The 14,187-nt window shown below is 44.2% G+C and overlaps 2 protein-coding genes across 10 annotated transcripts in view; one reads left to right on the top strand and one right to left on the bottom strand.

The window, feature by feature from the left end:
• The window catches only part of mtus1a (microtubule associated tumor suppressor 1a), a 36,942-nt gene extending 29,117 nt beyond the window's left edge, over positions 1–7,825 (top strand). For 7 of the 8 annotated variants that reach the window (XM_034291678.1, XM_034291679.1, XM_029119215.2 and 4 more), the window contains 7 exons: positions 2,130–2,344; positions 4,360–4,465; positions 4,624–4,697; positions 4,810–4,905; positions 6,115–6,231; positions 6,335–6,432; positions 6,530–7,825. In XM_034291678.1, coding sequence (XP_034147569.1) covers positions 2,130–2,344; positions 4,360–4,465; positions 4,624–4,697; positions 4,810–4,905; positions 6,115–6,231; positions 6,335–6,432; positions 6,530–6,794 — 971 coding nt within the window. In that variant the 3' untranslated portion in view covers positions 6,795–7,825. The remainder of the gene's footprint in view (positions 1–2,129; positions 2,345–4,359; positions 4,466–4,623; positions 4,698–4,809; positions 4,906–6,114; positions 6,232–6,334; positions 6,433–6,529) is intronic. The other variant, XM_029119216.2, reaches the window with a different exon arrangement.
• A 35-nt stretch (positions 7,826–7,860) lies between these two features.
• Positions 7,861–14,027, bottom strand: pdgfrl (platelet-derived growth factor receptor-like). Of its 2 annotated transcripts, none has more exons than XM_020046008.2 (6): positions 13,748–14,027; positions 12,567–12,846; positions 12,240–12,391; positions 11,437–11,730; positions 10,147–10,283; positions 7,861–8,878 (listed from the first exon to the last, which is right to left on the bottom strand). In XM_020046008.2, the coding sequence occupies exons 1-6, from the start codon at positions 13,803–13,805 to the stop codon at positions 8,627–8,629; spliced, it is 1,173 nt and encodes a 390-aa protein (XP_019901567.2). In that variant the 5' UTR covers positions 13,806–14,027; the 3' UTR covers positions 7,861–8,626. The 2 variants fall into 2 exon arrangements, with proteins under 2 accessions (XP_019901567.2, XP_010896472.2); XM_010898170.3 differs by having other exon boundaries at positions 8,299–8,815; positions 13,748–14,021.
• Positions 14,028–14,187: the final 160 nt, after the last annotated feature.

Below are 14,187 nucleotides of genomic sequence, written 5' to 3'. Positions count from 1 at the left end.
CTCCTGGCGTTAGGTGAGCGTTTGACTGTGGTGTAAGGCAGGCGGTGCTGGAGCGCGGCTGTGGTAGGAGGATCGGCTGGCTGCATAAGTGTGCTTTGGCCTCATATGCTCTGTCTGCATTGCACTCTGCTCCTTCGCTAGAATTCCTCCTTGTTTTTCTCATTTCTGCTGCTCACACTCATCCCATAGAGATTGGAGCAGGTATTAAGCCATGTAGAACTGAACTACACAACATTTTGAAGTGACAGGCTTTAGTTTGTGTCCCGGGCTATGTTTTCACATGAAGTATCATTTACTGTGGGTGTGGATATACCTGAGTGTACATATGATGGATGCCATTTTGTCAGTGTGTCCAGTATGGAACAGTTTTAACTCAAATTAAAAGGTTTCGTTGGTGGTTGTGAGGATATGTTTTAAGGGAAAATGGCCACAGAAAAAAATCACGAATGGTTTATGACAAAATGTGAACAATATTTAGCTTATTATTAAAAAATAACTACAAATTAGTACGAATAAATGAATGCCAAAAGCTCATGATTGAAAAACACCAGCACCAATGAGCAGAATCCTTTTGTGACAAACCTTGAGCTGGTTATTTTACAACACACATTTGTACCGGGGCCAAACTTCACTGTGAGTTTGGTCTGAGACAGTAGTTCTAGATGGACTACTTGGAAAGCAGTGATGTGGGAGTCATGGCAGTTACACGCCACTAACAGCGTCAAGGGCCAATCCCTTTACCCCATCCTCTGTCTTTGACATGTGAATACCATCTAATCAGTGGTGTGTTTTAACTGTACACTGTACTGTTCTATGGTATGTTCTCTTTTGAATTCTGGGCATATTGCATATGTTTCCTATTCTGACGCATGATTGCAGAAGGGCAGTGGACCTATAATTAGAATGATTTACCTGGCAATGACAGTTGGAACCAGCCTTTAATACCCGTCCTCCCCTGCCCACTTGAAATAGATCTAGTGGGCTGTTCTCTTCATCCTGGTGGGTTTGTGTGTCAGGATCTACATATGGACACCTGTTACACACGGCTGCAGGCGATACTACCAGTCAGTTCACAGCCGGCTCTCCTGTCATCACCACGGAAATCCTCCCTGGCTGGCGAGGCCACTGCTGGGCATCTACACTGGCATGCAAAGTCAGCGCCCGCCACGGCCGTGTGTCTCCTAGTTGACCGGCCGTCAGTGCCCGCCACAGCCGTGTGTCTCCTAGTTGACCGGCCGTCAGTGCCCGCCACAGCCGTGTGTCTCCTAGTTGACCGGCCGTCAGTGCCCGCCACAGCCGTGTGTCTCCTAGTTGACCGGCCGTCAGTGCCCGCCACGGCCGTGTGTCTCCTAGTTGACCGGCCGTCAGTGCCCGCCACAGCCGTGTGTCTCCAAGTTGACCAGGCTGCAGAGGTGGCGTGGCAGATGTAAACACATGCTTTGTACTAGGCAGCATTGAGGGCAACCTCTCACTGTTCAAACTGTCCTACTGAGTCCAGCGTCTGCTTTAGTTCAGGGGTAAGTCAGCATTACATTCCCAGGACACAACACTGACTTCAGTCGATTGCGAAAGTGTGTTTTTCATGAAACATGGGTATGTTTTCTTCTTGCCAGTTGCGCTATGTTCTTTGGCCAGAGCCTGGCATTGGGTAATCCATCTTTTGTTTTTATGTGTTTGACTTTCCAATGCTGTATGTCATCACACAGCCTCCAGTGGGTGGTTCCCCAAAGCCTTTCTTGTCCTATGTGAATGCAGGCTTTTCACTTGTATTATTTCACTTTCGGCAGAACTGACAGAATTAGATGTCATTGACATTTACACGCACAACCTTTTTCTCAGTAAGCTACTGCAAAATGTCACTGTCACTGAATTTGAACACATTTTGTAATCAGAGCTAAGACATTGTAGGTTCAAGTTAGTTCGGTAGTCCTGTCGTTAAATCCCATGGTCCTCTCAACCCCTGACTGTGGTGTTGGCATTGGCAAGAGAAGACGAAGCAACACTGTCCATTAGAAGATGGCGTTTCGACCCTGCCTCACTCCTGGGAGCGGTTGGAGCTGGAGGATGAGGGCGTCCTCCATTAGATGCAACACAAAAAGTCACTTGACTCTGTTCCACTGCCCCTGCAGTGAGCTCGACCCAGTCGTGTGAGCGTTTGGAGCAGGAGAAGGAAGAGGTGCGTGGGGCGTTGGAGGGCGTGCTCCAGAGGATGCAGGAGCAGCACCACACGGAGATGGCCCAGCTAGAGGAGAGGCTCAGGGACTTCTACCAGGCCCAGTGGGACCAGATCCATCTCACCTATCAGGATCAGGCTGACCAGTACAAGGCCCTCATGGAGGAGCAGGTACAGTATATCTATTGAATTAATCTAAAATGGTCACCTTGTCCCTATATAGTACACTACTTTAGACCAGAGTCCTATGGGTTAAAAGTGATGCTCTGTTGACAGGTTGGCTGACAGCGTCATAGCGATTTGTGCACATTGTGAGGGCAGAAGGCTGAATCAGAATGATAGAGCAAAAATGACAAAGCTGCAAATTTTAGGTGGCTCATTTTCGCTTTGAGTCTGGTAATTGATTCCTTGTCTTGAGGGGCTTTGACTCCGCAGCAGTGCTAATATGGATAAATAATTCTAGCTAGCTAACCAACAACCCTCAGAATTCATTGTGAGACAGCTAGTGGTTATGCTTATGTATTAGTTTTCAATAAGCATTTGGAGACTACATGTTGTCCTGACAGTTTTTTTTTTTGCATCAGTTGTGTTGCTGAACAGTCAGTGTCCATTAAGGGAGGTCTTTGGGAATGCTGTCAGCCAATGGGCAAAGGGCCTGTGCTGGGGGCCGGGCCTGTGCTGGGGGCCGGGCCTGTGCTGGGGGCCGGGCCTGTGCTGGGGGCCGGGCCTGTGCTGGGGGCCGGGCCTGTGCTGGGGGCCGGGCCTGTGCTGGGGGCCGGGCCTGTGCTGGGGGCCTGTCCTTTGTATTGCCTTCATTCTGTTATTTATCTTTAGATCATTATAATGTAAAGGTGCAACAACTAGGGCTGGTTAAAAGGTTGAAGTTTAACACTTGCACACATTTATGCCTTACATTCTAATCAATTATCAGAATCAGAAATGAGTCAGTTTCCTTGAATGATTGCTCATAGCTGTGTGCCTAGTGCAGAGAGGGACAGACAGTGATACAGCAGCTGCCAGTGTACCGACTCCGACAACTCTGCGGCAGTATTGGGCTGCAAAGCCCTTTGTGTGTTGCACTAAAAAGGGTCTGTGCAGAAAAACACACTTTCAAAAGGAACTACACGTGCACCTTTTCAAAAGGAACTACACGTGCACCTTTTCAAAAGGAAAAACTATTGTAATATGTTCAGTCATTATTGACTAAATGTACAATATCATCCAAAAGTCTTGATTCTGGCAGTCCTAGTTGCAAATTCAAGTTCCATGCCCCCCAGTTGCCTATCAGGGTTCAGTCCGGTCCAGTGTATCTATGGGACGATAAGATGTTTCTGTAGAGCTGTTTCCATCAGTGTCATCTGCTGTAATTCTGTTGAGTCATTCACAGCATACTACTCAGCAAATAATTTCAAGGAAAATCAGTCATGGCAGGAAAACAGACGCCACTAGTAGTTCACGAATCAGACCAGGGGGCATTTCTTGTCAGGTACTTTCTGCATGGCACTTGTTTTGTCCTGACACTGACAGTTACTCTGCTGAGACTGCTGAGATTCCCTTTATAATGCACTAGGTTTGAGACCTTTGCAGTAGCAACTAAAATAAATCCAAATGAAAAACGAAATACTGTAATATTTCAATGATGTAAAACTGTTGCTCTGTTGACCATTACTAGTAAGTACCCCTTATTCAATTATGTAGCTATTAACCCTCAGTGAAGCACAAACATATTGCCAGCATTAGTTCCCAACAGGCAACTGTGGTTCTTCTAGAAATAAATGGCCATATTCACAGGATTAAAATAATTAGCTTTTTACATTTTATGGCAGAACAGACCGTAAAGAGAGCCTAGCGGTTAGAGCCTCTGACCAGTAACCAGAGGGTTTGAAGGACAAATCCCTTTGCCATCACATCCGTCATTCAGTTCTTGAGCAACATCATTAACACTGTTTATCCTAATTGGTAGAATATGGTGCTTGCAATGCCAGGGTTGTGGGTTCCATTCCCAGGAGGGCAGTTATGGGTGGAAAGAAGTATGAAAATGCATGCAAACTGTAAATCATTCTGACTCTGTGTCTTAATGACTAAAATGTAAAGGCCTTTCATTATCCTTCTGTGATTTTTTGATATGTTTATACGTGTTTATTTTGCCTTTGTTACTGATCATAACTGTTTCTTCCCTTTTGAAGATGGCGGAGTTGACATCAAACCATGAGGCCTTGAAGCTGGAGTTGGAGGCCAACCACTGTCAACAGATCGAGTGTGTAAAACAGCAGTATGAAGGCTCACTAGAAGGTATTCATCCTTTCATTTACACAATTATGTTTTCCATCTACCTAATCTACTGAAGTTTCTGCAAGGTCAACATCGGCACGAGCATGAGTTAGGAATTTATGTTGTTTAGAAGTATTTACATTGTGTATATAATTATGAATTATATAAATGTCTTCCAGAGCTCAGGAAAGCTCATGAACAGGAACTGCAGACATTGGACAAAACACTGAAGGAAACAGAAGCCACATTATCCGTATGTTTCATCTTTGAAATGTTCTCATATCAAAATACTGTCGGTTCCTCTAATTTTATCTTAGGAAAATGGTTATGTAATGAATAGTATCCTCATGATGTGCCCTCTGCAGGGACATATTCAGGAGCTCACAGAGGAAAACACAGCCCTGAACCAGAAGCTGAAAGCTGAGGAGGAGCGGAGGAGGGAGCTGGCTGAGAGAGACGTGGTACTGTCTTCATACAATATCCCTCGCCTCCTATCCAGTCTTACAGACCACTCTAATACGGTTCCATGAAAACAGCACTGCCCTATCCTTCATTTAAGATAATAATATAGGCCACTTACCTGTAGCAAATACTTTCATCAAATGTGTCTTGGTCCTACTCTTGAATCCAACCCACTCTCCTGGTGCATTGCATTGTCCATACTCTACCTTGTCACCCATATAGGAACGCCAGGACCTCCACCTGTTTTAGTATGTCCTACATGGGCCTTAGGCGCAGATACTTTGGTGAAGTCTCTGAGGTGAAGTAGTGTACCGTGAAACGAATAGGGTGCCACTTTCTAGAGCAGCCAAGAGGTTGTGTTAGTCAGCCTACTGACGGTCATAATCAGTGCTGTGACTTTCCTGTCAGCATACTGACAGTGCACAAGCGGAAGGTTAACTAAGTAGACCATAAATACTCTGACAGGAGTCGCCTGGGGACTGTTGGCTGTCTGGTCTGTTGTTAAAACACCACATTGTGCTGGGTTCTGTGAATGTACTGTGGGGGTCTGTGGTCATATTAATGAACCAATGCAGTACTGTACATTTTCCCCAAAATGTTTTTCTCCCATATTTGTATAACTAACTGCCCTGTCATTTTAATTTAAACTGGGTTGTTTTTTCTACGTCACTGCAAAATGTATACAGTTGAATGATACTAGCTGTAAATGACCAGCAACCAAATAGAGCAATTCCATTAAAATGTTGCTTCTCAGTAGCCAAGAATTATGTTTTTCTTTTGTCAAGGCAAAAGTCCTTGCATGTAATTTTTAATCTCACGACTCGGTATGTTCTAGTTCCATGCTGCGCCCTATAGTCGTCCCCAGACTGAAACATTTGAGAACCCTGATGGGTAATAAACCTAAATCACTGACCTTGTCTGACATGGTGTCATTTGGGGCTTTTGTCACCTATATATGGTGCCCCCTGTTGATTGGTTATGGGCTTATGGTTCTATCAATGACTACTATGGACAGATGCAACCCCCCCCCCCCCCCCGGTCAAAGAATCCCATTCAAACAGCCTAAAGAACTTGGATATTGGCTATTTGTGATGGGTCGAACTGGTAATTAGAAGCAACTCTATTTGCCTATTTGTTTTTACTAGAAAATGTTTGTAGTTTACTGAGTTTAAGTCTGGAGCTGAACACACCTGGTTGTGATGTTCCAGAAGGACTCCCACACCCTGTATCTGGAGCAGGAGCTGGAGAGCCTTAAGGTGGTGATGGACATCAAAAACAAACAGCTGCACCAACAGGAACACAAGCTCATGCAGATGGACAAACTGGTGAGCACCAGATACACTCCACCACTCCCTGTCAGTCACATGCAGGTGATCAGTCAGCTGTAAGGCTGTAGTCTTACATGTTCAGTCTGTTGTTTTTTGACAGGTGGAGAAAAGCGTTAAACTGGACGAGTGCCTTAAAAAGGTCCAACAGGAGAATGAGGACCTGAAAGCGCGCATGGATAGACATGCTGCTCTGTCCAGGTGAGATGACTCTGCCCATTCTGTCATGTGTTCCTAAGCCGGCGCGGGGCTGTGTTGTTTTCTCCTTTCTCACTGTTGTCCTGACGCCCCGTTCCAGACAACTGTCCACAGAGCAGGCCATGCTGCAGGAGTCTCTCCACAAGGAATCCAAGGTGAACAAGCGCCTGTCCATGGAGAACGAGGAGCTCATATGGAAGCTCCACAACGGGGATCTCAGCAGCCCCCGCAAGATGTCCCCCACCTCCCCCACCCACCACCCCCTCGGCCTCCAATCACCCCGCAGCTCTGCGGTCATCACCAGCCCCGTCCAATCACCCCGCAGCTCTGCTGTCTTCACCAGCCCTCCCGTCTCACCCAGATAACAGAGGCCCACCGCTTCCAGGAAGCAGCCTCTCTCCTTTCGAACTGGGCCGAGTCATCCTGCCGTACTAAAGAGCTATGTTAGCTGACAGGGATTGCAGCATGGCACCCGCAGATGATTGCAGTATTCCTGAACAAATCTATTTCCTTTAAAGACTTTCAGTGACTATGAGAGAAGACTTTGTTGCACAGAAGCACTTACTGAGCGAGGCCAGTCCTTGTTCTCTGTTGGCCTTTCTTGTCTTATTGTAGGAAGAAAAATAGATATCTCAGGATTTGTATATAATAAGACAATATTTTTGTTACTATTCTTCTCAGTGGTTGACAACCTCTTGTCTTTCACACTCAAAGTGCTGTGGGAAGAGTGTTCTTGTTCTGTGTGTTGACTGACAGTTAACATGTTGCTATGAGAATCAGCATGGCTATAATTCCAAAAATAACATTGAATATCCTCCAATTGTTTGTGAATCCTACATTAATCATTGAGTATAGTAATTAAGGGAAATGACAAATATAAACATGAATCCATCTACTCAATACTATCGTATTCATTTACAAATGTATGTGGGACAGATAATTGGAGCTTACATAGTAGATAGGACTGATGAATCCGCATGTTACATTAATTCATCTTCATGTCAGATAAGGAATCGTGTTTTGGGTTTTAAAAGGTTTATTATTGGGCAGTAATTTCAATGGTAATTAATGGACAATCTCCTGTAATTATCTACTTAATTGCTCAGTACTATAGTTTGGTGGTCTGACTTGAAGCTGTTTTTAATATTGGTTTTGTTAGTTTGTTTGACCATGGGACCAAGACTGCGTGGTTGATGGCCTGATGTCTCATACTCCCCTTCACCAAATCCTCCTACTGCAGGTTAAAGTAGAGAAGTCTTTAAGACGGCACTACAACTCAAAAGCAGAGAGAAGCTAAGTGTGCTGATCTTGGATGTCAAAATTTGTAAACGTGGATATTTTTTTGTGTGTTCTGTTTAAAATATGCAATTAATAAAGTCATGAAATCTGAAGCTGAGAAGTGTCTTTGTTTTCATGATTATGTGCTCTTATTATGCACTCTGTTGGTTTCCATGTTAAGGCAAAAAGCCCATCTGCTAAAACTAGACTTTGCAGCCAGATCCCTTAACAGTGCTTTGCACCGTCGTTATAAGCAAAGAGTCCAGCTAATGAGTTTCTGTTGAGTAAAAGAGGTGGAAAATGCAGCGTGTCACTCTGGACCAAAATACGATCTGGGACGGCATTATGCATTCCACATACGGAGCTCATTAGGAGTGAGGCAGGGCGCGCACTCTGCTGCTCACTCCGCTGCTCACTCTGCTCCTACCTCAACCTAGGAGACACGGCAGAAGCATCTCACATGACCCTTCTCTGTCATATAGTCCTAAAAGCGATTTTATTTTCAAAAGTCTTTTTCTACAGAAGTGAATGGTGCAGGTGTGTAAATACATCTGTCCTGAAGGCCCAAGGAGAGCGTAGCCACACATCAGAGAGGATGTAAAGAAACAATAGGAATATGTCTTTAATATGTCCTCTGACACACTGAGTAAATGTGCATCTGCCTAAGCTGGGTACATCCTGATTTCTATATTGATATTTACATTCAGATATTGTCTGTATATCAGACCAAGTCAGACTTGCACTGGATTAAACTAGTATGCTCCCACTCTGCTTGCATTATTGCTCAACCAGCCACAGCAAAGTGGCAAACAGTTGTGACCTACTCAAGCTGCAAGATGCCTAGCGAACGGTAATGATTTCAAAAAGCCACCAAAGTGGAGTTCTGCGTTTCCGGGTTCCACTAGTCTCTGGCGTCTGACTAGTTGGCGCGAACACTGGTGGCCACAGCTGTCTCTCCGTTCTTGTTCTTGGCTCTACAGATGTATTTCCCAAAGTCAATGGTCTCCAGGTCATCAACGGCCATGACGCTTTGGGAGATGCGCGTAGTGTGTGCTATTCCTCTGTTGATCAGCCTCCACGAGTCACGCACGCTAACAGGACGGAGGCCCTGAGCACAAAGACAGGGCTGGGTTAGTGTCCCAACACCCAATGGAGCTGAGTAACAATTTCCCTGGATGGGTAACAAGGGAGGAAGACATGTGGAAAGTAGGTATTTCACTTCTTTTTTTTTTTTACCAGTTACAGAGTTACCAAATTACAGAGACAATCAACAGTTTAAACCGCAATGGGGGAGGTAGCTGGAGATTACCTGCAGCTAAGGACTTTGTTGGGCAAACATTGGAGTTGCAGAAGTATGCATTTTGTGTTGTAGTGCCATGTGACAGTTGAACTGAGCTCGAGGCATTTCTTAGTAACATTTTACAAGAATCAATAGGTACAGTATAGTGCCATCTGAAAGTATTCCAATCCCTTCACTTTATCCACATTTTGCTGTGTTGTCCAAAACAGTTATTCATAACATAGTTCATAATGTATTAGATATTTTGCCATTAATCTATACGCAATACCTCAGTGTCAATGCAAAAACATGATTTTAGAAGTTTGTGCAAATTTATTGAAAATAAACGTATATTTCATTTATATAATCATTCAGTCCCTATATTCAATACTTTGTAGAATTGCCTTTGGCAGCGATCACAGCTTTGACTCTTTTTGTGTATGCCTCTGCCAGGTTTGCATAACCTGCATTTGGGCAGTTTCTCCTATTCTTCCTTGCAGATCCTCTTAAGGCCTGCCAGATTGGATGGGGTGTGTCTGTGAACTGCTAGGCCACTCAAGGACATTCTTAGCTGTTCCAAACTTCAGTTCCCAATGATTTGGGAACAAGCAAATGCTTTAGCATTTTTTTTTACAACCTTCCCCAGATCTATGCTTCAACATAATTTGATCATGGCTCCCCAGATCTATGCTTCAACATAATTTGATCATGGCTGTCTCCCTGGGTTTCATGTCTTGGTTTTTGCTCTGACATGATCGGGATCTAGCCCGGCGTGTGCCTTTCTGAATCATATCCGATCAATCAACTGTATTTTCCACAGGTCTCCAAGTTCAACAGTTATCTCAAGGATGAGGAAAGGGCACAGGATCCATCTGAGCTCAATTTGGAGTGTAATGGAAAAGGGTCCGAAATTTTCCATTAATTGGCACACTAAAACTCCTAAGACTTGAGGTTTTGTGCATGGACTGACAGTGAAAATATAAACATTTTCTAAATTTGGTTTGTAACATAAAATTGTAAAGAAATTGAGGGCGTGTGAATACTTTCTGAAGGCATTGTGTATTATAATTTTTTATTTAGCAACTGCAAATTGAAGGTCCTACTCCATCTGAAGAGATTCACCATCAAGTGTCTCTGAGAAAAAGCGTCATCCAGCTCACCTGGCCAGGATAGGTCCAGGTGAAGCTGATATCCACATCCGGTTCGCCCAGAACAGTGCAGGTGATGTTGATGTTGTCTCCTCCACTGGCAGAGGAGAGGGAGGCTTCAATGGTAACGTATGGTGGGCTACTGGGCACTGTCAAAAGAATTCAGGAAGGACAAACCACACAATCAATCAGAATGTCTGAAACAAACCATTTTACGATCCAAATGCTGTCACTGACCACTTTTGTACACCACAGGAATAGTTAAAGTAATAATTTCATTTTAGTATATAGATTTTATATATTTTTTATAGGTTTGTAAACCTGTTTTTGTCATCTTTTATACATAACATTCACTTCAGCATGCCTCTTAAAGCAGAAGTGAGACATTGATATCACTTGAACCACACACAGTTTCCATTTAACACATTCACCACTTAAAGCAGCCAAAGTGAGTCTGTTTCCACTGTCATTGCCTTGGTCCAATTAAAGGAGAAAAATGGCAAATATCTGTACCTCACTGACATCTCGTTTGGCTGACTGTCCAAGATAAATGCACCTTGTCCTATGAAAGATTCTACAAAAACAGATATTTTGTATGTTTTCCTTGGTTTTATCACAGTGTTTATTTCTAGTGGATGTCAAATGTCTACATTGTATGTTCTTTTTTAGTAACCATTTAAAAAAATATATATGCAATATATTTTGCCAGTATGTTTGCATTAGAACATGTCGGGGTGGGTTATTTGTGTTTGATGTAGAAAGGGTCTATATACTGCCCCATCTTCATAAGAGAAATCAGACCTGCCTGTTAATCAGATGGCCTGTTAGGCCATTTATGTACCGTCTGAGTCATTAAAAATAGTTGCAGATCCTTCTTTGTATCATAAAAAGTTTTGATATGCCTCTATTCAGAGACCATCAATGCCAGAGGTTTTCCTAGTTGACTGTTGACCACAGTTCATCCTGTACCATTATTTCAAGTGTCTTTATGTTTCACAGACAACAGGTGTTTTAAATATCCAGGTTTTTGATTGATTTAGACTGAGTAGAATGTCTCCCATGCCACTCTCAGGCCTTCAAATAGGCACTTTGGTGCCCCAGAAAGGGGCTGTTTCTGAGATCCAGCCTAAAGCAAATGGTTCCCCATTCAAGTTTATCTTACTGGCTTTGACCACGGCCCGCGGGAGGCCACACCGGTGTGTGTGCCACCTGATTACTGACAAGAGTTCATCTGAATTGTCTGTTGACGGCCAATGTGTGACTTGTGTTTGTGTGGCGCTACATAATCCCGCCGCCTCATACCCTCCACGTAAAGCAGCTGGTACTTGTTGGAGATCTGCGGGGGAGCTTTGGTCACGGCCATGCAGTAGAAGACTCCCTGGTGCTCCGGGCTCGGCTTCTGGAGGATGAAGCCCTTGGTTGGGTGGTAGGTGACCAGCGTCCCGTCCACTTCCATCTCTTCTGGGGGAACCACTCTGTGCAGTGACACTTTGGCCAGTGGACTGGTCACCCGGCAGGGGATAACAGAAGGCCTGTCCGGACGCAGGTAGACAATCTCAAAGTAGATGGCAGAGGGGACAAACAGATTGTCCTTGTCTGTTTAGAGGAGATGAGGGTAGAGAGGAATTTCAGGTGATACTCTACTGCAAGTTCAGTCTAAGGACACGGGAAGAATCTGAGCTCAATTTAGAATTACGGCAACGGGTCTGAACACATTTCTAAAAACACCTTTTCACTTGGTCCTTACGGAGTATTGTGTTCAGTTGACCTTGATGCCTGATAAATATGGATTTCATCAATTATAAATTAATTCAGTAACAATACAATGTAAAGAAAGCGAAGGGGTCTGAGTATTTTCCAAAGTCATTGTGTATAAAAGGTACAAACGGCTTTGTGTTTTATTAATATTTTCCTATTAAAACTCTGCTATGTGTTACTGACCAATCCTTAATAAACTCATTGCTAGCTATACTGAAGGCACTTATAAGCCACTAATTAGTGGTTAATATTAACATCTTAAAATATAGTGTGAATGAATTTCACTCCAAAATAAGATAATGGCCGAGATATTAAACAGCGTGTTACAGTGGAAATGCGCCGCTCACCTGTGAAGAAGATGTATGTGCTGGAGATATGATCAGGATCTTTCAGACACTCGGATCCATCACAGAGTATGACCCAACAACTGTAGGTCCCTGTGTCAGCAGCAGAGGGCGACGTCAGGATCAACTGGCCGTACTTGTCACTCTGCTTGATGCTGGGGGGACAAGAGAGGGAACCCACTAACGTTACAGTAATATTTGGGGGTATGATCTGTTAGAAGCGTAGCATTTCAACAAGGAATCTGTTCATCAATTGTGTCATTCCAAATAGCAACCTGTTCCTGTCGTGTTTATTCTAACTATGGACTAGGATGTCACTCTTGGGGTCACCTGAGTCGGGAGTCATTGAAGGTGTCCAGGTAGGTGGGGTATGACCAGCCAATGTTGGTGCCTTTACAGCGCAGCTCTATGTCCTTCCCCGGGGTCAGGCTCACATTCTCTCCCAGCCTCAGGAAGCGGCCCTTATCCAGGACTTGGGTCAAGATGGACTGGCCTCTTCCAACCGTGTCCTTCTCCTTTACCTTTGGGTAGCGGACCTTGACCCGCTTACTTCCCGGCCTGATACGGTTCTCTCCCGCTTCCTTCCTGCGCTTCACCTGCTGGCAGGCTCCTACGCAATCAGAGACAGGAGGGCCAGGGTCAGACGCGGAGTAACAGAGCCACCCCAGAACATGTCCATCAGATGGGTAGTGAAGTGTGCACTGTGTGCATCTGGAAATCTGCTCTAGACTACACAGCTGTGTCAACAGCAGCACAGGAAACATGGGGGTTTTCATTACTGGCACAAAATGTCCAGACCTTAACCACCGCAACTCTGCTCTGACTGCAGTCTATTGCATTTAGTGTGATGGATGGTTTTATATATATATATTGAGTCTGTAGTTTGGGGGTTTGTTTATGCTGATATGTTGCACGCTGTGGACCAAACAAGTCACAGGTACATCACAGACAGGATTTGGCAACATTGTGAACATTCCAAACTTTTTGAGTTGTGGTGTTTTCATTTTCTGCATTTAGGCATTTGGAAAAAAAGAGATCTCTCAAATGAAATGCACGTTAATTGATAACACCTGTTGCATGCCCTAAATGTTACTGTTAGAGTTCTGATAAAACATTTAACTCACATCGTATGTCATAAAAACATACTTCAGGAGACTTCAAATGTAATGAAAGATCAAATATGTAAACTCTTTGTTTAGATATTTCCCGAGGGATGAAACACCACGTTAAAAAAAACTTTTCCCCAAGCCATCTAAAAGAAATGCTGGTCACAGTGTTTTCCATTAGGTAAATCATTTTCAAGGCTCACGGATTTTGCCTCTCCCACACACTCGCCAATAATAACACAGATCTGACAATATTAAAAGACTATTCCCAAAGGCTTCTCCAAGATCACTGCAAAGCACTTATGGTAGAATCCGACGAAATCCCAGTGTTCAGACTCAGAAAAACTCACAAAGAAGAAGCAAACACGGAGGAGAGACATGACATGGAGGATCAGATTTACTCACCATTTTGGAGCTCCTCCCAGAGTATGGCCAGAGTTAGGAGGACCAAACGAAGCTTCATGGTGAGACTGGACAGAATGGCAGACGAGGGGTTCTAGAGGGGCTCTATAGGGCCAGAGGGTCAAGAGGAGCAGCGAGAGGTACCCAGCAGAAGAGAGGTCAACCCTGGGTTGTATGCTGCCCTGGAACACTGCAGGTTCCAGCAGCCCTGTTTAGATTAACAGCTCCATCCTCCACAATGGAAAAAAGGAAAACAAGAAAGGGAAATCTCCAGTTCTCCTGCTCGTTACCTCTCTTTCTCAGCAGTGAAAAAACATGCTTTGACGCCCTCTGGTGGGCAACGGAAAACACTGTCACACTGCTCATCATACTGTATGAGAAAAGCACATACAGTAAACCCTCCTTTGTGTCAAAACCCCAATAAAAAAGTTATGTTTTTATCA

This window comes from Esox lucius, chromosome 4, assembly GCF_011004845.1.
Source record: "Esox lucius isolate fEsoLuc1 chromosome 4, fEsoLuc1.pri, whole genome shotgun sequence".
Classification (NCBI taxonomy): Eukaryota; Metazoa; Chordata; class Actinopteri; order Esociformes; family Esocidae; genus Esox; species Esox lucius.
Note: the sequence above shows the minus strand (reverse complement) of the source record. Positions and strands in the feature narration are given on the sequence as shown.